General features: G+C 42.3%; 1 protein-coding gene across 2 annotated transcripts in view; it reads right to left on the bottom strand.

The window, feature by feature from the left end:
- FRZB (frizzled related protein) overlaps positions 1–7,734 on the bottom strand; it is a 31,162-nt gene extending 23,428 nt beyond the window's left edge. For both annotated transcript variants that reach the window (XM_079782085.1, XM_079782086.1), the window contains exon 1: positions 6,605–7,734. In XM_079782085.1, the coding sequence (XP_079638211.1) occupies positions 6,605–7,082 (478 nt within the window). In that variant the 5' untranslated portion in view covers positions 7,083–7,734. The remainder of the gene's footprint in view (positions 1–6,604) is intronic.
- Positions 7,735–26,504: the final 18,770 nt, after the last annotated feature.

Below are 26,504 nucleotides of genomic sequence, written 5' to 3'. Positions count from 1 at the left end.
AGCGCCCAGCCCCAATTCAGGCTCCTCCCTGGCCACCTACCGCTTGGCACACTGCTACATCCCCCAAGGGGTCCCAGACTGCGAAAGGGCGCAGGCCGGGCTGAGGGACACCCGCACCCTTGGTGCATGAATTTCATGCACCGAGCCTCTAGTAGAAAATAATGTTCTTTCTCTTTTCTTCATAGGTCATATCATGAATATGTTAAACAAGGAGGGGTTAATACCAAGTTAGGATAAAAGCACCAAAAATTACAATTAATGAGTCATATATTATTAATTTAATGCCTTTTATTCTATTCAATGACTTCATTCACAATAAATGTATCCAAGGAATGTGCCAGTGGTTTTCTCATTCCTAAGTCCAATAATAATGTGATAATATGCATGTAATTTATATGCTCTCTCTGTAAATAAAGAAATCCTGTTAACCTACATTTTAAATAATTGTTTAATGTTAAAAGGTTGAAATAAAAATGAAAAATAAAGCTCTTCTCTTGGAAAAGAAAACCCCTTTGGCACAGCTGAATCTAGGAAAGTGGTTTTCTTCTTTCATTCTTATTCACAGAAAAATATGTCTACACTCTTAAGAGTGTTTAAATGTCAATTGTTAGAATTATTTAAAAAAAGAGAGAAAAACAGTGTTCTAATCATAAATAATTCAAAAATTGTTTTTAGAAACTTAAAAATTCTAACAAAATCATCCTCAATTAAAATGGTAGATATTATTGGTTGGTTTTATGCCCCGGTGTTTCTAGTAGGGGTCATAGAGATTTCCAGAATGGTCCTAAAGGAGCCAGGGAAGGAAGGGAGGTTTTCCTAGGTAGAGAATAGCATGTGGAAAAGTATGGGGGTCAAAAGCCACAGTACATGGCCAAGGGACCTGCAAGGTTTCCAGCATGGCTAAAATAGGGGTGTAAGCTAAAAGAAAGGAAACTGGAGAGATAAGAAGGGATGAGATCTAGAAGCATTTAACAAACATTTTAAGCAACAGATTTGCTTTTCAGAAAGATCTCCCTGTTGGAATATGGAGGGACAATACTAGAGGTAAGTGAGTCAGCTTTCATTCAATGGCCATAATCCATGTGACAAACACTGAGGTTCACACTAAGAAAGCAGCACTGGAGAAAGAGGGATGGCAATTGGATTTCGAGTAGATTCAAAGCACTTGATACCCACTGAAAATCGGGCATGAGGAAGAGGGTGGAAGCAAGACGGACTCTCGGGCCTAGAGTTGGAGTGTGGCAGTGCCTCATAACAATATAGAAAATACTATAAAAGAATAGGCCTGTGAGGGTAAGGAAATGACGAGTTTACTCTGGAGCATGCTGAGACTGAAAGGCTAAGGATTAGATGTGAAAATCTGGAATGTACGTTCTCCGATACCTCAAAAGAAGTAGTTTTATCTTTTGAAACCCCTTATCCAGGGTTGTTTTTTATTCTCTTAAACTACACAGACAGTCCCCAACTTACAATGGTTAAACCTTACAGTGATGTACAAGTATTACACATCCAGTAGAAACTATACTACAAAGTTTGAATTCTGGTCTTTTCCCAGGCTAGCAATATGCACTACGATACCCTCTTGTGATGCTGGGCAGCAGCAACGCACCACAGCTCCCGGTCAGGGGTGATGAGGGTAAACAACAAACACTACAGTGTACTGCGTTGCCAACGTATTTTGGACAGTCTGTGCTGAGCACGTTTGCGGTAGGCTAGCCCTGGCTAGGATGTTCATTATGTTAAATACATTAAATGAATGTTCGACTTACAATATTTTCAACTTAGTATGGTTTTTATCATAACCCCATTGTAAGTTGATGAGCATCTCCATATAAATGGGCTTTCACAATGGTAAAAACAATGCTTTAACTGCAATCTGATGGTCAAAAGACAGATTCTCTCTAAAATGAGGAATCACTTCTTTCTTCATACAGAGGAAGTATAGTATAGAATGGGTTCCGGTTTGAATCTTCTTTCTTATAATAGCTTTATGAATTTGGATACATCACTTAACCTCTCCATTTGCTTCAGCTTTCTTTTCTGAAGAATGGATATAATAGCACCTCCCACGTAGCGATTATATAATTAAATAAATTAATATGCATACACACTTAAAACAGCACCTAGAACATGTGTGGTGTAATTAGTTCTTATTTTGTTGCTGCGAATGATCCCTCTCCTGAGGATGATACATCATTTCCCCAATCACGTTGTTGTTAAATGTTTATACTGTGCTTTACCGTTTATCAGTCACATGAATATTTCTTTTGTTCTTCACAATCCCCAATGTCAAATGACTTGCTTAAAATAAAATATTAATGGCAAATCTGGAATTCCAACTAACGGCCTATAACTCTAGAGCTGTGATTTTCTTCAAATTGAGGAAAATAGTCAACTCTTAATTATTCTAAAGTATATATCTATATGGTGACTCTTGATCTCCTCTTCTTATACATCTAGTAAAAAGAGAATGGCAAATATAACATAGTCAAAATTTTGCTATTTATAGCAACAACTATTTGGAAGTTTGTCAGGAACAAAATAAAAAATGAATTATTAAAATAAGATTTGGGGCCCACTGATAATTGGGTTAACTGTAAATTAAATAACACTGAGATATTCTTCCCTACCCCATTCAGAGTGCCTGTCATGATTTTACAGGATGAAGGATTCTTAAAATCGTGTTTTCTCTCCAGTTTTAATCTAAAATTTCCATTTCTCCTTTCCAATCCATTTTCCTCCTATCACACTAAATAAGTCTTCCTTCGGAGTGTCTGGCCCCTCAAATATTTGTCGACCAGGGCTGAAGAAAAGGCTGCCTGTTCCTCAGAGAGTGGAGAAATGATTAAACAGCAGTTCATGCATGTGAAAGTTGGCCCGGCTCTGCCCGGCGAGACCGGGCCTGGCGAAATGTGTTGAGCAAGAGCTGGGGTGACAAGTTAACACCACGACGGAGAGCAGCAGTGACTGAGGAGTGATTATAAGGCCCTTGGCATGGCCCGCCACGGGTGTTGTATAAATAGCTGTTAAATATCATACCGTAAATTTTCTTAAATACATGAGTGCTCTGCTTCTGATAAACCATTTGTAACTAACAAACAGCCATCATACTCATTCTCTCTTCCTGTTGCTCCCAAAGGAATGGGTTCTGGAGCCTGAGGCCCAGGTGGATTTGTATAAAATGAAATATTCTGAAGCTTATATGTTCAGAAGAAGGTCTGCTTCCCCAGTTAGGTCCCACGGTGAAGCTTGTTTTCCAGAGCTGAACTGACCGAAGCTCTAGGGCCGTGGTCGGCAAACTGCGGCTCGCGAGCCGCATGCGGCTCTTTGGCCCCTTGAGTGTGGCTCTTCCACAAAATACCATGGCCTGGGCGAGTCTATTTTGAAGAAGTGGCGTTAGAAGAAGTTTAAGTTTAAAAATTTTGGCTCTCAAAAGAAATTTCAATCGTTGTACTGTTGATATTTGGCTCTGTTGACTCATGAGTTTGCCGACCACTGCTCTAGGGTGAATCTGCAGTGACCAACATACCGTTTCAAAAAACAAATGAACACACCCAAAAAATACCAATTTTCTATAACAATGGTAATCATAGCAAAACAGCTACAGCAGCAGCAACAATTTGTTAAGTGCCATGAACCAGGTGGTACATCTGCTGTGTAATTTCATTTTCACATGCCTGTAGGAGGTAGACAGCATGGTCCCTCTGATACAGGTCAAAAAACTGAATCAGAGAGGTTATATAATTTCCTTCTGATAACAGCTGACATGAAGCAGAATTAAGATTCTATAACTGGTCTGTCCTTATCCTTTACTCACCATACAATATGAATTAGCCGGCTGAATGACGAACTTGAACTGATAAAATTCTCAGATAAAGCATGTAAGCCATAACCATATAGTAAATGTAAAATGTGGAAAACGAATAAATTTAATGTGAATTTATTATGGTATGATATTTGTTATAAATACATGTTTTGCCCTTAGTGTTTCAAAAGCAACAAGCAGTTTGAAGCAATATTCCGTTTCAGTAAGACTTTGCTTTGTAAAATGTTCTAAACTTGTTTGCGGAGTCATACTGTATGGACTATGAGGAAACAGATCTATGTGAATGGTAGGATTTGAAAAATCTTCTTGGCATTGAAGGAATGTGAAAGGTGGTCCCGTTTTTATTCAGGGAGACCTTATTTTTATAGTCAGCTGGATTATAGTCAGAAGACATAAGGACTCTGTTTATACCTGGAGGAAGGGGGGAGAGAGGGTAGCCCAGCTTCGTGAACTATCATATCCCACTGAACCAAGGAGTATATTTGCATCGTAAATTAAACTGGCCACATGTGGTAGCTCCTAAGTAATTCCAGGTGCCTGACAGTTTGACCCAGGATAGGGAATGTAATTTCCAGCAAACTGGCCTTGGAAGCCACGGGGACCCTTCAGGCTAGAATCCACCCCCCCACCCCCCCATGCCCCATTCCCACGTCCCCTTCAGCTCCCTCCTGCCACAACAGTCTGAGTCACACTGAAGGTAAAGGCAGGGGGGGAGGGAGATCTTTATTAAAATATGGTTCCAACTGCCACCTACCCCTCCTTATTTTTCTAGCAAGGATAGCGTCAGCAAAGCAGATACGGTGGCATTTTAAGGTAGCTCAGAAATCAGGTCCATGGACTGACAAATTGTTTCCATGCATGTCCTATTTATTTGAGAGCGCCACTGAGGCAATTGTTCTGTGTTTGGTCCACAATGATAGGTAACTCGGGGACACTAATGGAAACTGCTTCCCATCAATATTGGCTATGGCTTTGAGAGCCATTAACCTGGCCAGACCTCTCTCATTTGAGGGCCATCTCTGAGAGGCTTCAGAGCAAGTCTTCTCCTTTAAGGGGGAGGACTGCATTTCACGGGAACCATGGGCACCTCACTCCTAGCCCCTGGCCTGAGAGGAGCATCAGCATTTAACTGATTCTAAGTACCTGGCAGCCCAGGGCAGCAGCTCACCCAGCTCTTCCAGAGTCTCTACAGCCTGTGACAGTACTGAGTGCAAAGGCTCGAGAGTGCGCTTTCAGCCCAAAGATTTAACTACAAATTCATTTCTTTCTGATTATTGTATACAAGCAGTTCCTGGTTCTAGATCAAAATCAAGAAAACAATAGGTATATTCAAAGAGTGATACACTAAGTGAAGTGACCATCAAAAGCTCTTGAAATCTTTCTGTTCAGTTTTGGTTTGGTGGCTATTCATACAAATACTTCCCCCCTCCCCACTCACTTTATATTAAACGGGTAATGTGCACCAAGAGCAAATTTTTTTTCAAATCAGTTATCTGACACCCAGGAACTATTACCTAGAAATGGACTGAGGACACGAGCTTGGGCTGAGCACGTTGAGAGGCAAAAGAAAGACTTTATGCCCAAGAAAAGAACAGAAAAGGAGGCAATCAAGTCTTCACATCCAAGAACGGAGCTGATCTGGGAAGGGTATGAAAGAAGACCAATCGTTAAAAGATTGGGTTTATTTTTTTAAAGGCTATGAAGGGTGACATTTAAGTTTGGGTTAACTGGCAGGAGTGATACTGAGTTAGCGTTAAATGGACCATAAGGAAGGAGGTTTAGTTGGGGTCTTAAGAGTTATGACTGTCATACTGAGACCAAACACTAGTGAGAAAACAACTTGTGGTTGATTCTGTTAAATGTAGAACAGCAATAAAGCTTTATGGTAGGGAAAGATTGAAATGCATGTGTGGTTGATGTACACACAGAGAAAGAGCATGAAATAAGGTACTAAAGACAAATTATTTGCAGAACGTAAGAGTGGGATAAGAGGCGAGATTAAAAATAACATTACATGAGTGTGTGATGATAACACGCCTTAAATATAACTCCTTTCACCCATATGTCATTTACAAAGTGACTTGGAGGCATATGGGAATGTGAAAAGCGCCCAGCAATGTCACTCCGCCAAGCCCTGTGGCGGGAGCAAGTCACAGGAGCTAATGAGCAGCGCATAGCAATGTTTCACAGCTGTTTCAGTCTGGCATGGAAGAACCATTTATCTCATTGAAAGGCGAGGGAAATTTAAGGTGAAGGTAATTGCTCAAATTGGATTTTGGGCAAACACATTCCACTAACGTCTGTGGGACAGAGAAAGGTTACTGACACTATCTGGGCATTGTTAATGATCAGAAGAAAACCGTGCCTCGGTTTTCTGTTTTCACCATACAATGTTGACAAGCATCTCTAAATTGCAGATAGGGAAAATGGATGGTTGAGAAAGCAAGAGAACCGGGCAAGAAAGCTCGGTGACTGTAAACAAATAAAAATTTGTAAAAAGCATCACTATTACAAGACCTGGTGACCTCCACGTGCGAAGAGTGGAAAGTGAAGGAAGGTCCGTTGTGAGTAGAAGTGAGATGGGAGTGGAGTAACCAGTGTGTTTTGGAGAAACACATCACCTATTGGAAGACAGGGCATCCGCTGGGAAGGGTGATGAGGGGAAAGAAGAGGAGATGAAGAGAAGCGATCGGAATGGAAAAGACAGGATTCGAGAGTCAAGGACGCCAAGGAGCTGGCTGTGAGGCAGGGACGGAGGCTCGCGGCGCCAGGACTCACCCGCGCCGTCGGCGGTGACGATGGCCTCGGGAGAGATGCACACGCCGCGGTCATACACCGGCAGCTCCTCGCAGGCCAGGCTCTCGGGCCACGCGTGGCGGTACTTGATGAGGATGGGCTCGCAGCCCTGCCGGGCCCGCTCGCACACAGACTTGCAGGGCTTGATGGGCTCGTGCTGGAAGTCGATGGTGCAGATGGGCGCGTACATCGCGCAGAGGAAGAAGAGCAGGTCGGGGCTGCAGTGGGTGCCCAGCAGACCTTCGAACTGCTCGATGGCCAGGATGGCGTTGGCCTGCGTGCTGTGGTGCAGGTGGTTGGGCATCTTCGTCATGTTCCAGGGCAGGGACTTGCACAGGGGGATGCGGACAGGCTCGCAGGCTGCGGCGCGGGCTCCGGGCACGCGGAGCAGGCAGAGCGCAGCCAGGGCGAGCAGCGCGGCCCGCAGCAGCAGCCTCCCTCCCGGGCGGCCGCAGACCATGATCCCGGCGGGACGGGGCACGGGAGCAGCTGCGCCGAGCACGCCGAGCGAGAGGCCGGCTCCGCCGCCGCCGCCTCCTCCTCCTCCCCCCCTGGAACTGGACACGACGGTCTGGGAGCCTCTCCTCCCCCGGCAATCTCACAGCTTCCGAGGATCAAATTCCCCCAATGGGGTCCCACGAGCTCCACCGAGCTCCCGCCGCCGCCGCCCCTGCCGCTCCCGCCGCCCTGGCTGCCCTCCCCGTCGTCTCAGCCTCGCGGGGCAGCAGCACCTATTTATTTCCCGTCCCCGCTGGCAAAACTTCAGACTTCGCAGAGGAGTCCGATGAGAGGAAAACAAGAGGAAGCGAGGGAGAAATCAAAACAACAGCAGAACTCAGCGGAGGTAGCTGGTGCTCTGGGGAGCTGCGTCCCCGGGTTACCGAAAGGTGCTAAAAGGAGCACGAAATTCTCCAAAGGGAGGATGGGGGGGGTGAGGAGGCAGAGCGAGGAAGGCAAACCTAAGAGAAAAGTCCCCCACGGGGGCGGGGCGGTGTGCAGTAAGAGTTTGCAAGCCTTGCAAGCTGAGCCAAAGGATCCACTTTTTTGCTAGGAGCTGCCGCCGGCAGGAGGGACGGCCGGGAGGAGCCTCGACGGGAGGTCCGCGCCTGGGACCCGCGGTCCCCGCTTTCCCACCTCCAGGCCCGGCGGGGGGGGGGGGGGGGCAGCTCCGCCCCCGGTGCAGACCCGGCCCTCCAGCGCCTGCCCCGCTCCCTAGGAAGGAAAGGAGCGGGAGGAAGAAGGGCTGTGGGCTGGGAGCGGAGGGGAGGGGAAGCCTGGAGCCGTAAGGGCGCGATACACCGAGACCGCTCGGACCGGGGACCTGCACGTCTGCCCCACCCCCACGCCGCGGAGCCTCCCGGGCTGGCTCCAAAGAAAGAGCCGGCTCCAGCCCCTTCCTGAAGAGCCACCCCAATTTCCAGCGGAGGCGTCTCCCCAGTTCCTCACTCGGAAACCCACCTAAGCCCCAACCTCCCCGGTAACGGAAGCTACAGCTTTATCTGGGGGAGCACCCCGGTTCTGCAGAAAGTCAGACAGGAAGGGGAAGGAACGAAGCGATGCCACTTTAAAGGTCCCAGCCCCAGAAAACATGGACCCTTGTGGCAATGGGGGAGCCTGAGCCAGCGCTCCTGGCTACAGCGGTCTGCACTTTAGATAATTAGGTGGGAGGAAATTGCCTTTCAATTAAAAAAAAAAAAAAAGACGACGAAGAAGTAATGCTGAAAACAATTGCAAATAAGCCTCCAAAAAGAAAAGAAAAAAAAATTCTTTCATTTTTTTTCCTTTGCCCTGCAGACAAAAACCTTTGAGTTTTGCTTTTTTTTTTTTTTCCAAATCTTAAGAAGGAAAACTAATTGCTTTGAAGCACTTGAACATAAAATGGCCCTTAATATTTAACTCTCCTCACCAACCATTTCACCTAACACTTGAGGGAAATGTGTAGGGAAATTACACCACAAATAATAAGGATGATGATGAAGACAACAATAAAATCCTTCCCATCCAAATGAGCTCAGTCTAGAGAAGAAAATAGAAAACAGATCCCCTCCGGGTCCGCTCCTGCCACTAATGAGCCACCTCCCCCACCCGCTTCCAGGGCGTGTTGTAAATGGAATGACCTGCAGAGGCCCGCGCACCCTGCCCTTTCAATGGGAAATCACGGAGCAAAAGGATTGCAGGCTGTCAGAAAACACAGCCCTCATTGAGAGGAGAAGGAAACAAAGCCTAAAACAAAACAGGAAGTCACCTTTGCTCTACATCATTGAAATATTTCACTGCCTAAATCCATCCTTTCTCAGCCGACAGTAAGCAGAAAAAGGATGCCCCCACTTTAGGGCACACAGGGAGATGCCGGGTGCCATTCTCCAGCCCTGACTTGACAGCGCTTAGGAAACCTCCTTGCTAACTTGAGATTATGAGATTTTTATCTCTAAAATGACCATAATCAGCAATTTGTGCCTGCAGTAAAATTTTTCAGAAGGAAGTTTGTTCCACTTAGGGGGATAAAAACAAAAACAAAACAGATGGTAGGTAGGGAGTCAGAATACAAACTTTGCCTGGTCTACAATATATTGTCATTTTTAAAAAAATTAGAAAGTCAAAAATTATTTAGCAAGTAAAATCGAGGTGGGAAAACTTTAAAACAGACAATATTCGAGCATTTGGGGCCTATTACGTATTAAGGAAATGTAGGTGGGATTTTCAATAAATTAGAAGGAACAAGTGAGGGATAGATGTAATAAATTCTTTGCTAAAACATTTTCCTGCTATCTTAAATCTTAACAGTGTAAGAAGAAATAGATAGTTGGAGAGCCATTGTCTTAATGGTTCTCCAACTATCTACAATAGTTTGTTTTTCTTCCCCTTTACAAAAGTCATTTATCCCCTTTGTCTACCATATTCCCTCACAGCTTTTCTCTAATCCAAAATTGTCTTTATCAAAACTCAAAATAAGTTTCAGTGCCTCCCAGAGGTCTTTTTGGCCATTTTTCTAGCTAGTGTCCCTTGGACGTTGTTCATTTTTGCAAACTATTCTTTAGCACGTGGCAATTTATTGCTTCAGAAAAAAATAATTTCATTACTCAACTGGGTGTGCGCTGCCTTCCTTAAGAGCATGTATGACTTCTAAGAGAAGGCAATTGGCCTTCTATTTCTTTTGAAATAGGCATTTGAGAAATGTTGGCTGGTGGCATTTAAAATGCAATAGTTTAAGTATTAAGTATACATGTCTTAGAGATGTAACATCTAATTGAGTAAATAGTGATAGTTAAGTTTGAAAAATAACCTGTATGGTCCTGGCTGGTGGGGCTCAGTGGTCAGAGTGTCAGCCTGTGCACTGGAGGGTCTCAGGTTCGATTCCCAGTCAAGGGCAGTACCTGGGTTGCAGGTTTGAACTCCTCCCCTGATCTGGGTGAGTGCGGGAAGCAACCAATCGAAGTCTCTAATATCGATGCATCTCCCTCTCCCTTCTGCTCTCTCTAAATATCAATGAAAAAAAATAACTCCTTGGGTGAGGATTTTTTTTTTTAAAGCTGTATCATGAAGGAAACACAAATTAGACATGTCAAAATGAGTGCCTTCAAACGAGCCCACATTTAGAGAAAACTAAGGGAAGGGTGCAACCTGGTGCTCGCGAGGAAACGGGTCACAGGGAATTTGTTTCTCTGGGGTTCTAGTTTACACAGTTCGGTTTGACTGACAGAACACTGATCTTGCACATGGGTTAAATGAAAGATAGCTGATTGCTTTAGTATTACCCCGTATCTGGTGAAGAAATTTCAAAGTACACAATCGGCAGACAACACACAAAGGGCTTGGAGGACTGGCGTTTTTAAATGAGATTCGGATGGGCATAGCGATAGTGATCTTTTAGAACTCATTTTTTTAGAACTAAGAATGAAAAATCAATGCGTTTCATGCAGTGGATTTTATATTTGAGAAAGTTGTCAAGGTGGCAAATGCAAATTATTAGTATAACAACATCCCACTGACAAAATATTTTATGGAAACTAGATTCCAGGACCTCAGATGGCTCTCCCAGGCACATGCAGAGGGCCTCTTTCCAGGACACTGCAGCCTAAGAGAAGAGCTCTGGCCCAGCACCCGCGGAGCAGCTACTTGGGGCCATGGGTCAACTCCGGGCTCCACAGCTGCTTAGGAAATGTGCACAGACCCAGCCATCGCCGACCAGTCTTCTCAGAATGTATCGTAGCACCATGGTCAGTGGCAGTTCATTTAACTTCCTAACAAAGGGTCCTGTAGCAATATCAGGGTCAGTCAGAAGGACTGTGGCCAGTGCCATTCCGTACCAACTGAGGGTCAGCCATAGGTACCCAGGGAGCAAGGGAACTGTGTTTATCGAGTAGCTACTCTATGTGAGGCACATACACTGCACTGTGCTTTGCCGGAGGTATTAGTTCCAAAGATGAAGAAACTGAGTGGAATGAAAAGCCCAGAGGGATGGACTCATTCCCCAAAGCTCTCACAGCTAGCTTTAGGCCTGTCAGAAGCGGGACTTGAACCCCTATTTGTGGTTCTCAACCTTTCTAATGTCGCAACCCACAGGTTGAGAACCGCTAGCAGGGTCGCCTAAGACAGTGGTCGGCAAACCGCGGCTCTCGAGCCACATGCCTCAATCAGGTTGAGGACGTTTTTAGCAAAGGCCAGCTTAGGAGTACCCTAATTAAGTTAATAACAATGTACCTACCTATATAGTTTAAGTTTAAAAAATTTGGCTCTCAAAAGAAATTTCCATCGTTGTACTGTTGATATTAGGCTCTGTTGACTAATGAGTTTGCCGACCACTGGCCTAAGACCATCGGAAAACACAGATATTTAAGAGTCTCATGCTCTACCGACTGAGCTAGCCGGGCACGGTGGAAAACACAGATATTTACATTACGATTCATAACAGTAGCAAAATTACAGTTATGAAGTAGCAACGAAAATAATTTTATGGTTGGGAGTCACCACAACATGAGGAACTGTATTAAAGGGTCGCGGCATTAGGAAGGTTGAGAACCACTGAATTCTAAGGTGTCCTGTGGACCTAGCAATTCTTCAAATTCCACTTTAAGAAAATCTTACCTTTCAAGTCTCCAGGCAATCCAATAAAAGCTTCCCACCTGTTAGCTACATCCGCATTAGGGCAGTGACTCTCCAACTGTAGGGTGCAACAGGACCCCTTGAGGGCTTCTGAAAACACAGATGCCTGGGCCCCATCCAGTTTCTGGGACAGTGGGTCTGGGGTGGGGCCTGAGAAGCTACATTTCTAACAAGTTCCCACATGATGCTGATACAGCTGTTCAGGGACAACACACTGACATTCACCCTTTCCAAGTAGATATTAAGCCCTGAATTACCCTTAGTAAACTCCTAACGTGCTATAAAGATTTCATGGTTTTATATCCTATTTATCTCTTTCTACAAGGAATTTAGAAACAATTTGTAATAAAGCAGCCTAATAGCTAAATGACACTCTGAATGGGGTCGGGGGAGAAGGGAGAGAGAGGGAGAGTAGATGCGTCTCTTAGTTACTCAGAGGCCATCCCCAGAGCCCCAGTGAGCCTTGACAATGAAATCAGCTGTCTCCCTGGCCCCAATGTACTTTCCTAAATGAAAATAGCAACACTCCAACCTCATTGCAACAAAGGTACAATAGATCTAGCATCAAAGAAGTTCCAGAAAGAAGCATAGTATCTTAGCAATGGAATGAACCTTAGCAATCTAGCCCACCCACCTGTTCCCTGTCCCTAACCTACCACCCTCCATATTTTAATTTTAAAAGAAAACTCAGAGATAAAATTACTTATGCAAAGTCATGAGTCAATTAATGGCAGTCGATGGTGCCCAGTTCAATGTCTTTCTATTTATACCATCCTTCTTCTCTGTTGGAAGTGTGTGGTTTTCTTGTATTTGGAAACACCAAGTGCCTATATATAATGTATATTATAATTAAACATAATGGTATTCAGTTTACACAATCCCTTAAAATCATCCAAACGTTCCAAACAGCCCCAAAAGATTTAGGACTCTGGAAGGGGAGGTGTGGGACCCATCCAGGAAGAACCCACACTGTATCTCTTCCTATGTCTAATTGAAACCCAGCAGATACTGAATTTTTTCCTAATCTCCCTTTGACAAGATTTTATTACAGATGTTTTCTAGAATACCCTTTCTACCATCGTACTCTAGGCTAGACCTACATGTTTTGCTACATCTTTCATCTTACCAGATCTTTGAAAGTCTTGTTTTATTTCTCAGTTCCCCCTCTTACAGTGACAAAGGAGAAATCAAGAGGCATACAGGTCAATCCAACTTCGGCTTTAGACCTAAATTATAATATAAATGACTGAGCAACTGACTTTTACCATCAAGGCCAAATGAGAAAATGGCTTTAAAATGATCCCCACAAGACTAGAAATCCTGTTGTTTTTTAAAAAATCAGGAAGAAGCAACAATAACCTGGCTAGTCCCCTGTCATTCGTGATTTGTTATTATGAATCATGCATCTCATGTTTAACCTGGAAGATGAATCAGTCTCTTCCATGGATGTATTAATAATGAGAACATGAATCTGCCAACTTGGTCACTATATCAATTACGAAAGCCAACAAATGTTTTTAAATCAAAACTTTTCCCTCAGTTTCAAAGAATAAATGCTCATCAGAATCTCAGAAATAGCTACTGAAAGATTTTTAGGATCAAAGTGAGAGACTTCAAAATAAATTACCCAATGTAAAGGGCCTAATTCTCAACAGGGATTCTTCTAGTGCTAACAGGACCTTCCCTGGGCCTAAGTGTATTACCCCTAAAACACCAATTAACTAATTTCCCACATGTGGGAATCCTGACATGTTGACCTTGCTGACCAAAGAACATTAATCATCCTGTGCGATTTTCCCCCAAGATCCTTTCTAATTGAAGCCCTTGACCCTCCAGATGTCTCACTCTTCCATCACTAGTTTATAACTCCACCTCTGGCTAAAACTCTTTCAATCTTTCTCCCCATTCTCCCATCATACAGAACTGGATCATTACAGTGTAACTCGGGCCAGAATTGTGGAAGCCACTCACTGCTAACAACCTACCCCTCCTACCAGTCTCCACGTGTTTGTTTGTTTTTATACCCTTAGTTCTAGGACTTCTGTTCAGCTAGTCTTCAGATGGTTCTCCAGGTGGATTGTTCTGTAATTTAGTTGTAATTTTGATGTAATTATGGGAGGTGGTGAGCATGTTTTCCTACTCCCCCACTTTCACTGGAACTCCTTGACCTGATAAGATATATGACTTGATAGGACTTTGCACGTAGGTATTCCAGGAAACCACTCCCTCCACTCTAGTTACCTGTGAAAGGTAGCATGGTACATGGGAAAGAGTCCCAGAAAGAGAATTAGGGGAAAATGTGATATGGAGTGACATCACTCAGTTATTCCATCGGAGGTGGCAAAGAGAACAGGGACAAAAAAATTGTCATCCTTTCTCTATCTGATAAAGATCAAAACCTGGCTACCATGAAAACACCACCACCATAAATATCAACTAAGGCCGCCCAGATACTTTCTAAGTACAAAATTTCTATAAATCCTTCATCAAGTTCAGATTTTGACTTTTCACTAGTAATTGCCAAACAAAAACAATTTTAATTTTTAGATATTTTTCAAGTGTAAGTACTAGCACTCCATTTCTTAGATTTTTTTCTATCTTCCCAAGTTTGAAACTAAATTGATTTTAAATTGTAAACAAAACATAAACTGCTTTGAGTGAAAACAGATTATAGGGATTCAAGAGGGCCTTGGAATGGTGTCCATTGGAGCCCAGTTATACTTTTCTATAAACAATATAAATATTTTAATGTTCTGACAATGATGATGGTGGTGGTGATTAACACAATGACAACACAGCTATTAAGTTCTAGAATACTGTGTCGAACAGGACCAAACTAGACAGGATGAAACTTCTTTTTGGAAGGCGTAGAGTATAATCTCTGAAGAAAGGTTAAAAGAATATTGTTATCCTGGAAAAGGTAATTCATCTATTCATTAACTGAACACTTATTACCGGCCTTCTAAGTGCCAAACAGTTTAGGTTGTGGAGATAACACAATAAACAAAGTCTGGACCATCATAAAACTTACATTCTAATATATTTTTTCTACAAAATGGCAAGAGATGTATAATGGTCAGTCCAATATCTTAACTGAGGAAAGACTAAGTTGCAGCATTATAGTACAGCAAAGATTTACCCTAGATCTGAAGGATGTTCTAGGAAAAGGTTGGTAAATTCTTGGAATTAATCCCTTAAAAATTGTTACTGTAGAAAAAGAAAACACCTTTCTTCTCAAAGAATTTAGGTGACACCACCCCACAAGCCAGGCCACAGATACCACTGTTTTCTTCAGAAAAGCCCTAATCTTAGTGTAGAAGGAGAGGCCTCCCAGAAAGGGGGCTTGGAGGGGGGGGAAGCTTTGAAAGAACTGGCATGTGGGAAATGATTAAATTGGCATTTTTGATGTTGTATCAAGACTGCTTTTAAAATACTGCTCACATTTCACCGACATATTTTCATGTGGGTATATATTTATTTAGTCACTTTCATATAATAAGAGCCTAAGTGTATATATTTGCAATGAATATTTGTCCCACAGGTGACATACTTAATGTTTCATTTCACCAAATTATAGGTTCATGTTTATGTTTTCCTTTTATTTTTGTTTCTTATCCCACATCATTCATGGACATGCTTTTTTTTTTTTTTTTTTGCAGAAAATTGCATTTCCTCTTCTAGATATACCAGTAACAATTTTAACCGTAAGTATCTGTAAGACCACAATTGCCAGGTTTGCACAGGCCTCAAGGAACGCTCGGTCACTCAGTAGCACATCAACTCAGTGGGTGCTGCCTCGTGTTAAAAATATATCATAAGGTGAAAGGTGAGGTGGGAAACTTTGTAATGCTTTACATCTGTCATGCATTTTGTTTTAGAGTTTAGCTTTTCTCTGAAGAACGGTCAAGCCAACAACAGTGTTTAAGAAGAACCAAATAGAAAACCATAAAATTGTAACGCTCAATTCCTCTAAGACTTTGACAGAGGAACTGAAGACAATCAAGACATTACTTTGCACAGAAAAGAGGTCAATCACATTTAGAAAACAAACGTTAGCCAAACCAGTCAGTCAATTTGCTTCTCTCCAGCTATTGCTACCTTTAGGAAAACACAGATTCCTAGGTTCTGTTTATGAATACACTTGTTCTATATTTTTAACAAATGTCATGTTCCTTAGGTATTCACACATTCCATCTTTCCAACCTAAGTACAAATTTACTTTTTCTTTCCTGACTATAGAGAATTCAGATTTGTGCCATTCAATTTTTTTTTCATTTCTGCTTTTTGAATGTGTATCATGAATATTGCTATTCTATCTCTAAGGCTACTATATATGATTAAGATAAATTATTAGAAGAAAATGGAGAAAAAAATGTTTGTTGGCTGCCAAGCATGAGGCTCCCCTCCCCTTCCACCTCGGGTAGGGAGCGAGAACAAAGGAAAGAACGAAAAATGAAAAGCGATGCAGCAAAAACAGGTTGGAAGGATGACAGGGATGAACTTAACGCCAGGGGGGAAAGAAGAAGGTATTTCCACAGAGAGGAGGAAATGTCCACTCTTCTCCCCAGAACTAAGAACAGGGGAGGGACCTGAGTGGAAAAAACAATTTTTCTGACCTGTGAATTTGAACAAAAAGGCTTCTGGGCTTTTCTCTCTCCTTTGAAGCTCTTCAAGCCTACTTCTGTGCCCCAGGCGGCCACACCTAGGAGTGGCTCAGCCACGCAGGCGAGGCCTGCACTGGTCCCTTACCTGTGACCAGGTACTTACTTCTTATTAATCCTGGGGTCAAAAATTTAACACGGTTCACCCTATATCTCAAGCCACATTCTTCCATCAGCTTTGTTAGTAATAAATCATCAGTGTGTCTGCTATAACTTATTTTCCAATTGGTTCCTGATTTGGATTGGTAAGAGAGGGGTTTGTTTACTGGGGCCTCAACTGGTTTTCTCATATGTGCCATGACCCTCCACCCACATGTCCTTTTCTTCTTGCCTGTTCTTTGCCTATCTGTAAATAAAAATGCCCTGGAGGATTAAGTGCTACAAAATATAAGATGGAACAGATGCGGTGCTGAATAATCTTTTCTGCCCCCAGAAAACCCCAGACTGAAAGGTGCTTTTGAAATACGGTATGTTTTCATGAGGCCAAAATCGTGTTACACTTTTTTTTATAATGAGTACTATTTGGGAATCTGATCTGTACTGTGACTGCAGCCACACGGCAGCTAAGATTCTGAAGCACAATCCCTGAAAACCACTGACTTCTGTGTGCATCTGCTTGTCATTCAGCATGTATCCCACCACGTTTATCATTTACTGTCACTAAGACTCCTGCTGTTGGATTTGCAGCTCCCCACTGGTTAGAAGTAATGAATTCTGAGCATGCTCACGTGGGCCCGTAAACCAAGACTCAAGTCAGGATATAAATATGGTCCCCGTGCTGTGGAATGGTTACAAAATATCAATGCCTTATGGGTAAAAATTCCTATACATTTCCATTATCAATTAGTTTATAAATTGATTCTAAAATCTACATCTAGGGAATCCTTAACTGATCTCTCCCGATTTCTCCTTTTTTTTTTTTTTTTAATGTCCACACACAGATAACAATAGCATGTAATTCCAAGGGAATGGTGATGAGCACTAAGGCATTTTAAAATCCATTATTGTTTGGAAGGATTATTTGATTTTCTAATTATTAACATGAGATTGTGTTAGGTTAAATGTGTCCTTCAAAGTGTCTAAGGTAAACTACAAAAAGAGCGTATAACTTTCAAACCAATAAAGGGAGAAATATAAGAGGAGCAGAGAAGATAATAAAACTAAAAACTTCAAAATGTATCTCTGTAGTTGAGAGCAGACATGGTCTGAAAATTATTTATGTTTGCAAATATTCCACAGAACACATAACTCACCTTGTGACCATCAAACCCCACTCCCTCACGGGGGAGGTCAGTCTCTCTCTTTTCCCCTCTCTCACCATACATACACATATATACCTATATCTATGTACTACATTCTTTTTATGTTCTCTACTTCTTTTTAGATCAATGTTATGTCTGCATTTTAAGCACTTTGAAAATGCAATTTATTCATCCCTATGATTGAATCTGTGTATTAACAAACACATGTCACCAAGAACAAAAAGCCAGATTGAATATAACTGAATTTTGACATTATATTGTTGATAGTATTAGGGCTTTTTAATATATTTTTATTGATTTCAGAGACAAAGGGAGAGGGAGAGAGAGATAGAAACACCAATGATGAGAGAGAATCATTGATTGGCTGCTTCCCACACGTCCCCTACTGGGGATTGAGCCCACAACCCAGGAATGTGCCCTGACCTGGAATTGAACCATTACCTCCTGATTCATAGGTCAATGCTCAACCCTGAGCAACACTGGCTAGGCAGTATTAGGACTTCTAAAACCTATTTTCAATGACAAGCCAACTCTCAAATGTAGCTTGCAGCAGTCGCCAACCTTTTGACCACCGATTGGCGACCGCTGCTCCAAAGGTTTCCTTAAATCACTCATTTAAGATTGGAAATATATACATTAATTCTTTCATTGATAATGATCATGTAGGGGAGAAAGAGGAAGAAGAAAGCAGGTCATTGAAACCGGTTTGGCTCAGTGGATAGAGCGTCGGCCTGCGGACTCAAGGGTCCCGGGTTCGATTCCGGTCAGGGGCATGTGCCTTGGTTGCGGGCACATCCCCAGTGGTGGGTGTGCAGGAGGCAGCTGATTGATGTTTCTCTCTCATCGATGTTTCTAGCTCTCTATCCCTCTCTCTTCCTCTCTGTAAAAAATCAATAAAATATATTTAAAAAAAAAAAAGAAAAGAAACATGTGGAGAAACCCAGGGCTGGGAATCAGTTTGCAGTAACAGTGTAAGAACCTCTCCCGCCAGTTTCATCAGCTATTTATCAACACCACCTCTTCCCTCGTTCCAACTTTGATTAGATGGTCCTGATTTGTCAAATGTCGCACCACAAGGTTAGAATTAGATTCAGTGTTTCATTATTATGGCCCCTAGGAAATACAAGACAGTCTATACTTGTGAATAACGCCATCAACTATAGCTAAGATCTGCCCGTAGCCTTTATCTATGCCGCACAGCATGATAAGACGAGAAGGCAGGAAGCTTAGAAATTGGATTAAAACATGAGCAAAATTCAACTCTTTAGAAAGGCACTCCCGTCTATTCTAAAGAATTGAATTTTTATAAAACAAAACAAAAACAGATGACAGGTAAGTACTAGGTTTAGTGTGGTGATCACATTGTAAGGTGTATAACTGTTGAATCACTATATTTAGTACACCTGAAACTAATATAATACTGTATACCATCTATACATAAATTTTAAAAATAAATAAATAAAAGTTTTTACATTAAAGGGGTGGGAGGAGGTAGAAGAGGGTTAAGGTTGATAAATGGTGATGGAAGGAGACTTGACTTGCTGAGGAGAACACACACTATAGTGCATAGATGATAATAGAATTGTACACCTGAAACCTATACAATTTTATTAACCAATGCCACCCCAATAAATTCAATTTTAAAAAGCTTAAAATTTTGATTTTTAATGTTTAATTTATAGAGCCCTTCAAACTTTATGAATATCCAGCAGCAGATTTTAAATCCATTTGATTTAAAGTAAACTAATTAGAAAAACTCTAAAGAGCTAGACTTTCCATTACAGTTTGATTAATATACTACATTAAATATTTCCCAAAAACCTATAAAATGTTACATGGATTTGGAAATTCTCCTCGATTGCCATTTTGTTTCACGAAAGCACATTGAACTGCACATTTGGTAGATGTGTATTAGGCAATTTTTTTTAGACAAACATGAAATATCGAATGGCTAAGCTTAAACACAAACTTATTGCTACCAACTAAAGGTTCCTCACTGTAATGTTTTGAAAATGTTCCAGAAATCTCAATTTCTTTCAAAGAGATTTAGCCAGTCAGTGTCACTGTATTTGTCCATAGAAGTCATGGCTCCAACCATTCAGAAAGCAAAGAAACAAAAAGCCTTTTAGACGAATGTCACAAATTCTGGATTTCATTTACTTCCTTTTGGCTTTGTCAGGTTGCAAAGACATGGAGTGAACACTGAAATTTATAAAAACGGTCACACCTTATCTTTTTTTATTAGAGCATATTTTTTTCTGTCATTTTTCAGGAATAATCGCTGTTGTAAGGATTAAATGAGATAATATGTATAAACACTCAGAATACTGCCTGGCATATAAGATGATCTAATAAAGTTTATTTGTTGTTGTTGGAGATTTGCGGGGTGGGGTGTCTATTTTTTTCCTTGAAAGCTTCTCTCCCCATCCTACCAGCCCTCCATCCCTTTGTCAGGAGGGCACCTTCCCTGTTCAAGCATCTCCAGGGTTCACTGTATCTGCTCTGCCCCGACATAACCGGATATTCCCCCTTCGTGCCCCCTTCAGAACTCATTACCTCTATTTCCCCATCAAAGGAAATAGGTAATTTATGATTGCCCATCCTCCTCTGTGTAAGGGCTCCTTATCTCTACTAGAAACACAGAGAACTAAACTTCAGATTTCCCCCCATAATAATAGTCACGCGCCTGTCATTAAGGAAACGTCTGGCTTTGGATGAGGCAACTTGCCCAAAGGTACCCTTCGTGACTAAGGAGACCACCTTCGTGGTTTCTACAACGTGTGTGGGGGAGTTTGCACAGCTACATGGAAAATTCTCTAAGACTTTTCACTCTGCTTCCCCTGGACTGGAAAGTGTAGGCAGGTCTGTGATCTGAGCTCCCTCCCGGTGGAGCTCAAGCTGGTCCCACCCACCCTCCCTGGCCTGGCATTCCCTAAAAGCTCAGTGAGCTCAGCCCTTGCTGAGGACCTTACAGTCTTGGTAAGCATGCTGGATGCTGGATGAAGAGAATGTTTTATCTAACCTATGGAAAACAGAGAGAAAGTGATCGCTTTATGAAGATAATAAATTTGTTCATTCAACAAATACGTATGAAACATCTACTCTGTTCTAGGCCCTGAGTTTACTGTGATGAACAGATCAGGCATGACACTGGCCCTGTGGCCCTAGGAACCCAGTGAATCAATGCCATAGTTAGAGAGACCTGACCCCCCTCCATCCCTGTCCCTATTCCCTCTACAGGGAATATTGAACAAACCGTTAGTAGGCCCTAGGACCCCCCACCCAACAGACCTCTTTCTCTCCCTGCGTCCCTGTCCTCCTGCTTTTCTCCTTCCTGCCCTTCTTTCCTTCCTTCGCCGTTTCTCCCTGACTTTCCTCCCCATTAGCACTCTGTTTATTACTCTACTTTTATCTAACGAACTGCCACACTAATAACTCAGCCCTCGTTCTATTATTCTCCGGCCAGTTCTAAACGGAGCGGTCTTCTTCTCTCTGGGATAAACAGCCGCTGCGGAGCTCTGCCAAGGTAGGATCAGGTGGCAGGGTGGGGCTGTCCCGGCTGCTCCCTGGAGATGTTGGTCTTTAATAAATACTAATAGCCGAAACCGGTTTGGCTCAGTGGATAGAGCGTCGGCCTGCGGACTCAACGGTCCCAGGTTCGATTCCGGTCAAGGGCATGTACCTTGGTTGCGGGCACATCCCCAGTTGGGGGTGTGCAAGAGGCAGCTGATCGATGTTTCTCTCTCATCGATGTTTCTAACTTTCTATCCCTCTCTCTTCCTCTCTGTAAAAAATCAATAAAATATATTTTAAAATAAATAAATACTAATAGGTTGCAGCTTCAGTTACTAAGTATCATTTTCTTTATCTCAGTTATCAGGAAAACAGACGAGGTGTGCAATTCATGGTTTTGCAGATGGTGAAGACTGATCTTCGAGTTCTAAGAATTACACAAACGTCCTCTTTTATATAAAATGTCCTAAGTGGTTTTATGCAGGAGGCTGGTAAGATGCCTACAAGACTATTTAAAATACCAAATGTACCCAAAGCTGTCGAAAAAGGCTCAGCTAGCCCGGCTGGTGTAGCTCAGTGGTTGAGCTTACACCTATGAACCAGCAGGTCACAGTTTGATTCCAGGTCAGGGCACATGCCCAGGGTGTAGGCTCAATCTCCAGTGAGGGGAGGGGAGTGGGGTACAGGGTATGCAGGAGGTGGCCAATCGATGTTTCTCTCTCATCATTGATGTTTCTATCTCTCTCTTCCTCTCCCTTCCTCTCTGAAATCAATAAAAATATATATTAAAAGAAAACGGTTCAGCTAGACACAAGGATGAAAAGAGCCACCCTCCACCCCACCTCCTCAACACACAACCTCCCCGGACCACTGCGAGGTGCACATCCCACATAGATACACACACGTGCACACACTCACACACTACAAACCTCCAGACCACCTGCCTCCACGCGGGTCCCTTCAGCACTGGGATTGCTGGGAGAATGCCCCTTGGCCAACTGGCTCAGCTGGGCGGGTAGGTGCTCTCATGGTAACTGTTTTCACTTTCCCACCCCTCTGTGAGGGAGTGCATGAATTAACTTCCCACACTACCTTTAAAGATTGCTGGCTCTTTTTAAAAAATACTAACTTGCCCTAGCCCCGTGGTCGGCAAACTGCGGCTCGTGAGCCACATGCGGCTCTTTGGCCCCTTGAGTGTGGCTCTTCCACAAAATACCATGGCCTGGGCGAGCCTAATTTGAAGAAGTGGCATTAGAAGAAGTTTAAGTTTAAAAAAATTTGGCTCTCAAAAGAAATTTCAATTGTTGTACTGTTGATATTTGGCTCTGTTGACTAATGAGTTTGCTGACCACTACCCTAGCCGGTTTGGTTCAGTTGGTAAAGTGTCGGCCTTTGGACTGAAGGGTCCCAGGTTCGATTCCCATCAAGGGCATATGCCCGGGTTTCGGGCTCAATACCCAGTGGGAAGCATTCAGGAGAGAGCCGATCAGTGATTCTCTCTCATCATTGATGTTTCTATCTCTCCCTCTCCCTTCCTCTCTGAAATCAGTAAAAATATACTTTTTTAAAAAACTTTCTTCCTTGGAACTGGATATAGTCAATATTTCAATATTGTTCCGTCTATTCCTTCACTCAGCTTTTTTATTTTGAACCAAAGATGTCATGTATTTATTGCTGAACCTACTTACTAGTGCACGAGCACAAGGGCATATTTTCCCAATACCACATGCCCAGCTGTCCCGATAGTGGCAGTTTTCCAGCTTGATGTGGTCAAATGCCAGTGACCTTGATGCAGCATCAATGTCAGCCATCGGATGTGCGAATCCTCATGGACCCGGCTTGCTTCTTCTCCAGTGTCTCCTCCTGGAGTTGTAATGATTTTATCCCGAGTTTTCTTTTGAATTATGAGAGAATGAAATGACTCTGCTCTGATTTCTTGGCCAGAAGTCACTTGATCCTAAATGTCTTGTAAAAGAAGATAAGGAGACCTAGCTGGTTTGGCTCAGTGGATAGAGCGTCGGCCTGTGGACTGGAGGGTCCTGGGTTTCGATTCCAGTCAAGGGCACAGGCTCGGGTTGTGCGCTCGATCCCCGGTGGGGAGCATGCAGGAGGCAGCCAATCGATGATTCTCTCTCATCACTGATGTTTCTGTCTCCATCTCCCTCTCCCTTCATCTATGAAATCAATAAAAATATATTTAAAAAAAAAGAAAAGAAAACAAGGAGCCCTGGCCAGTGTGCTCAGTGGTTAGAGCAATGCCTTGCACAGGCAGTTTCGATTCCTGGTCAAGGGCTGTATTTGGGTTGTAGGTTCAATCCCCAGCCCAGGTCAGGTGCAGGCGGGAGGCAACCAATTGATGTGTTTCTCTCACATCGATGTTTCTCTCTCTAAAAATCAATGGGGGGAAAATATCCTTGGGTAAGGATTAACAAAGAAAGAAAAGGAAGAAAGAAATGACAAGGAAAGGAGCCAACCACAATGGAGAGAGGCAATCAGTTATTATTTATTACATCCATCTAAATGCAAGTCTCTGTGTCAAACCAAAATGGGTTAGACACAGCCTTGCCATCAAGGAGTATGTACTCTTGCAATAAAGATAAGAAACACACTATTTGGTCAATAAGTAAACTGTATACTTAGAAGATATAAATTGTTTATCACACAAAGGGAGAAGAATCTGATCTGAATCCAGGCTATATCTGGAATTTGCCTTCTTAAGTTAATTCATTTTATAAGTTTGATGTGAGTAGTAGGCCAAAAAAAAAAATGTTTTACATTAATAGCTGGCAGCAGAATTCTTAGAAAGGAAATATCCCTGCTTAGGAAATAGTCTCATAATCACCTTGGATGAATGACAGAGCTAAAGGTGAGCAGCTATCAAGACAACCAACAGGAGTGTTGATGACAGAAGAAAGGAGAGAGAGAGAAGAGAGGAGGGCCAAGCCACGTGGTGGCAGGCCAGATATCAACAGGAGTGGTAATAACAGTAAGAGCAAAGTAATGGCTAACCACTTACTGCCAGGCACTGTTCTAAGTGTTTTTCTGGTTTGTCTCATTTAACTCTCACAACAACCCTATTATTTTGGCATTATTGTTCATCTTCATCTTACAGAAACCAGAGCCCACTTTTCAGAAATAGCCAAGGCGATTGGCTATTGGAAAATCAAGAATATCCAACATTTAATTTATAATGTCTGTGAGGTACCCTCTACCTGAAACTTCAGTCAAGTTTTCTACATAAAAAAAACTTCTGTGCATAATTTTTGTGTGTGTATGGAAAGTAAAAAAAATCTCTGGGTGACATGTCAGGTTCAAAGTGCCAAAAAACATAGACAAATTCATGGGACGGTGAGACAATTCCTTAACAAATAATTTGGCAGAAGCAGGAGACTGGAGCCATAGGTAACATAGACCCTTAGCAATTCATGGAAATGTGTTAGGAAGGCATTGGATTTTCTGCAGTTAGTGGAATGGTGTTTGACTCTTAAGGAGGCAAAATACCCCCCAGTAACACCTAGTGGAGTTGACACAATGAAGTCCCAAACAATTGTCTATTCCACTTCCTGAAATATATTTTCTGTGTGCCAAGTTCCGTGCTAAATGCTGATATACATTATCTTCTTTTATTTTCACTAAAACACTGTGAGGGATTTTTTTTAATTTTATTTTATTTTCTCCATAACCATTTATCCCTCTTCCACCTTTACCCATCCTCCTTCCACCCTCGCATCACCACACTGTCATCCATATCCATGAGTTCTCTCTCTCTCTCTCTCTCTCTCTCTCTCTCTCTCTCTCTCTCTCTCCCTCTCTCTCTCTCTCTCTTTTTTCTTTTTTTGGCTCAGTCTCTCCACCTCCCCAACTCCCCCACCCCACCCAGAGCTGTCTGCCTGCTCTCTGTCTATGAGTCTGTCTCTATTTTGCTGGTAGTTCAGCTTGTTCATTAAATTCCACAGATGGGTGAAATCATATGGCGCTTGCCTTTCTCTCACTGGATAATTTCACTTAGCTTAATGTTCTTCAGGTCCGTGCATGCTGTTGCAAAGGGAAGTTTTCTTCCTTTTCATGGCAGAATAATATTCCATTGCGTAAATGTACCACAGCTTTTGAATTCACTCATCTATTGATGGACACTTGGGCTGCTTCCAAATCTTGGCTATTGTAAATAATGCTGCAGTGAACATAGGGGTACATGTATTCTTTCAAATAGTATTTCAGGTTTCTTTGGGTAAATTCCCAGAAGAGGAATCACTGGGTCATAAGGCAGTTCCATTTTTTAATTTTTTGAGGTAACTCCATACTGCCTTCCACAGTGGCTGGAAGATTCCCACCAACAGTGCAGGAGGATTCTCTTTTTTCCACATCCTAGACATTTGTTCAACACTGTCCAATAGCAAAAACATGGTAAGTAGAAGAACTGGATTTGAACCCAGCGCTTTCAGACCCCCTGACCCACTTCACTCAATACCAACAACTCCAGGAGTAGTATTCTCCCTTTACCACCTATAGCTGAAGGATGATGCTACAGGTTAAATGGTACTATGGTTCCCTTCCATGATATGTTGACCTGTTTAGAGAAACACAGAAATGTTCCACTGGAGATCAAGTGAATCAATGTAAGGAATCACAATTAGAAGCTGCCTGTTGAAAGGGTGATTTCCTCTTTCTCTTCCACTGGTTAAGGCTATTCCGTGAATAAAGGGAGAGGAACAAAGAGCAAGAAAAGATGGAAGCATAGAGAAAAGAGGAAATTAAAGAAGGAACATAGAGGCGAGCGGAAAGGAAGACAACAGAGTGACAGAGGTGAGAGCGTGGGTAAGAATGGCAGGCACTACTCAGGGGTAGCAGGCTCTTAGGATGCCAGCCTCTGCCCAGACCATTTTATTTTCTATCATTAAATCCTTTCTTTCCATATTCATTTTCATGTGTTTTTGTAGATATTCTACACCAATACAATGCAGATTATTCCATTTTACAGCAAATCTATCCTTAAATGTGTAGCATTGTTGTTATAGCAACCCCTTGGAGCTAGCTCCTCTTAGATGCAGATAGTTTGTGAAGATGCTAGTAAATAATATAGGTTATTATTTGAAAATGTAACAAGAATTAAGGTTGAGTAAATTCTGACATATTGTGAACTTAGCAAACATTTCAAGCTACTTTTGAAGTGTTTTGTGTTTAGCGAAATGCATTTTCCAACCAGTATAATTCTCTTAACTCAAAGAGTTTTGTTAGAATATTTAAACTATATGTTTTTAATTAATTTATACTTTACTCATCAACTCTATTTAAAGGATATTTTAATATCTAGGAATTTATGTTAGTTTCTTTTTACAGTTTTCT

Source organism: Cnephaeus nilssonii, assembly GCF_951640355.1.
Source record: "Cnephaeus nilssonii genome assembly, chromosome: 10".
Taxonomy (NCBI): Eukaryota; Metazoa; Chordata; class Mammalia; order Chiroptera; family Vespertilionidae; genus Cnephaeus; species Cnephaeus nilssonii.
The sequence above is the reverse complement of the archived record's forward strand: the minus strand, read 5'-3'. Positions and strand labels throughout refer to the sequence as shown.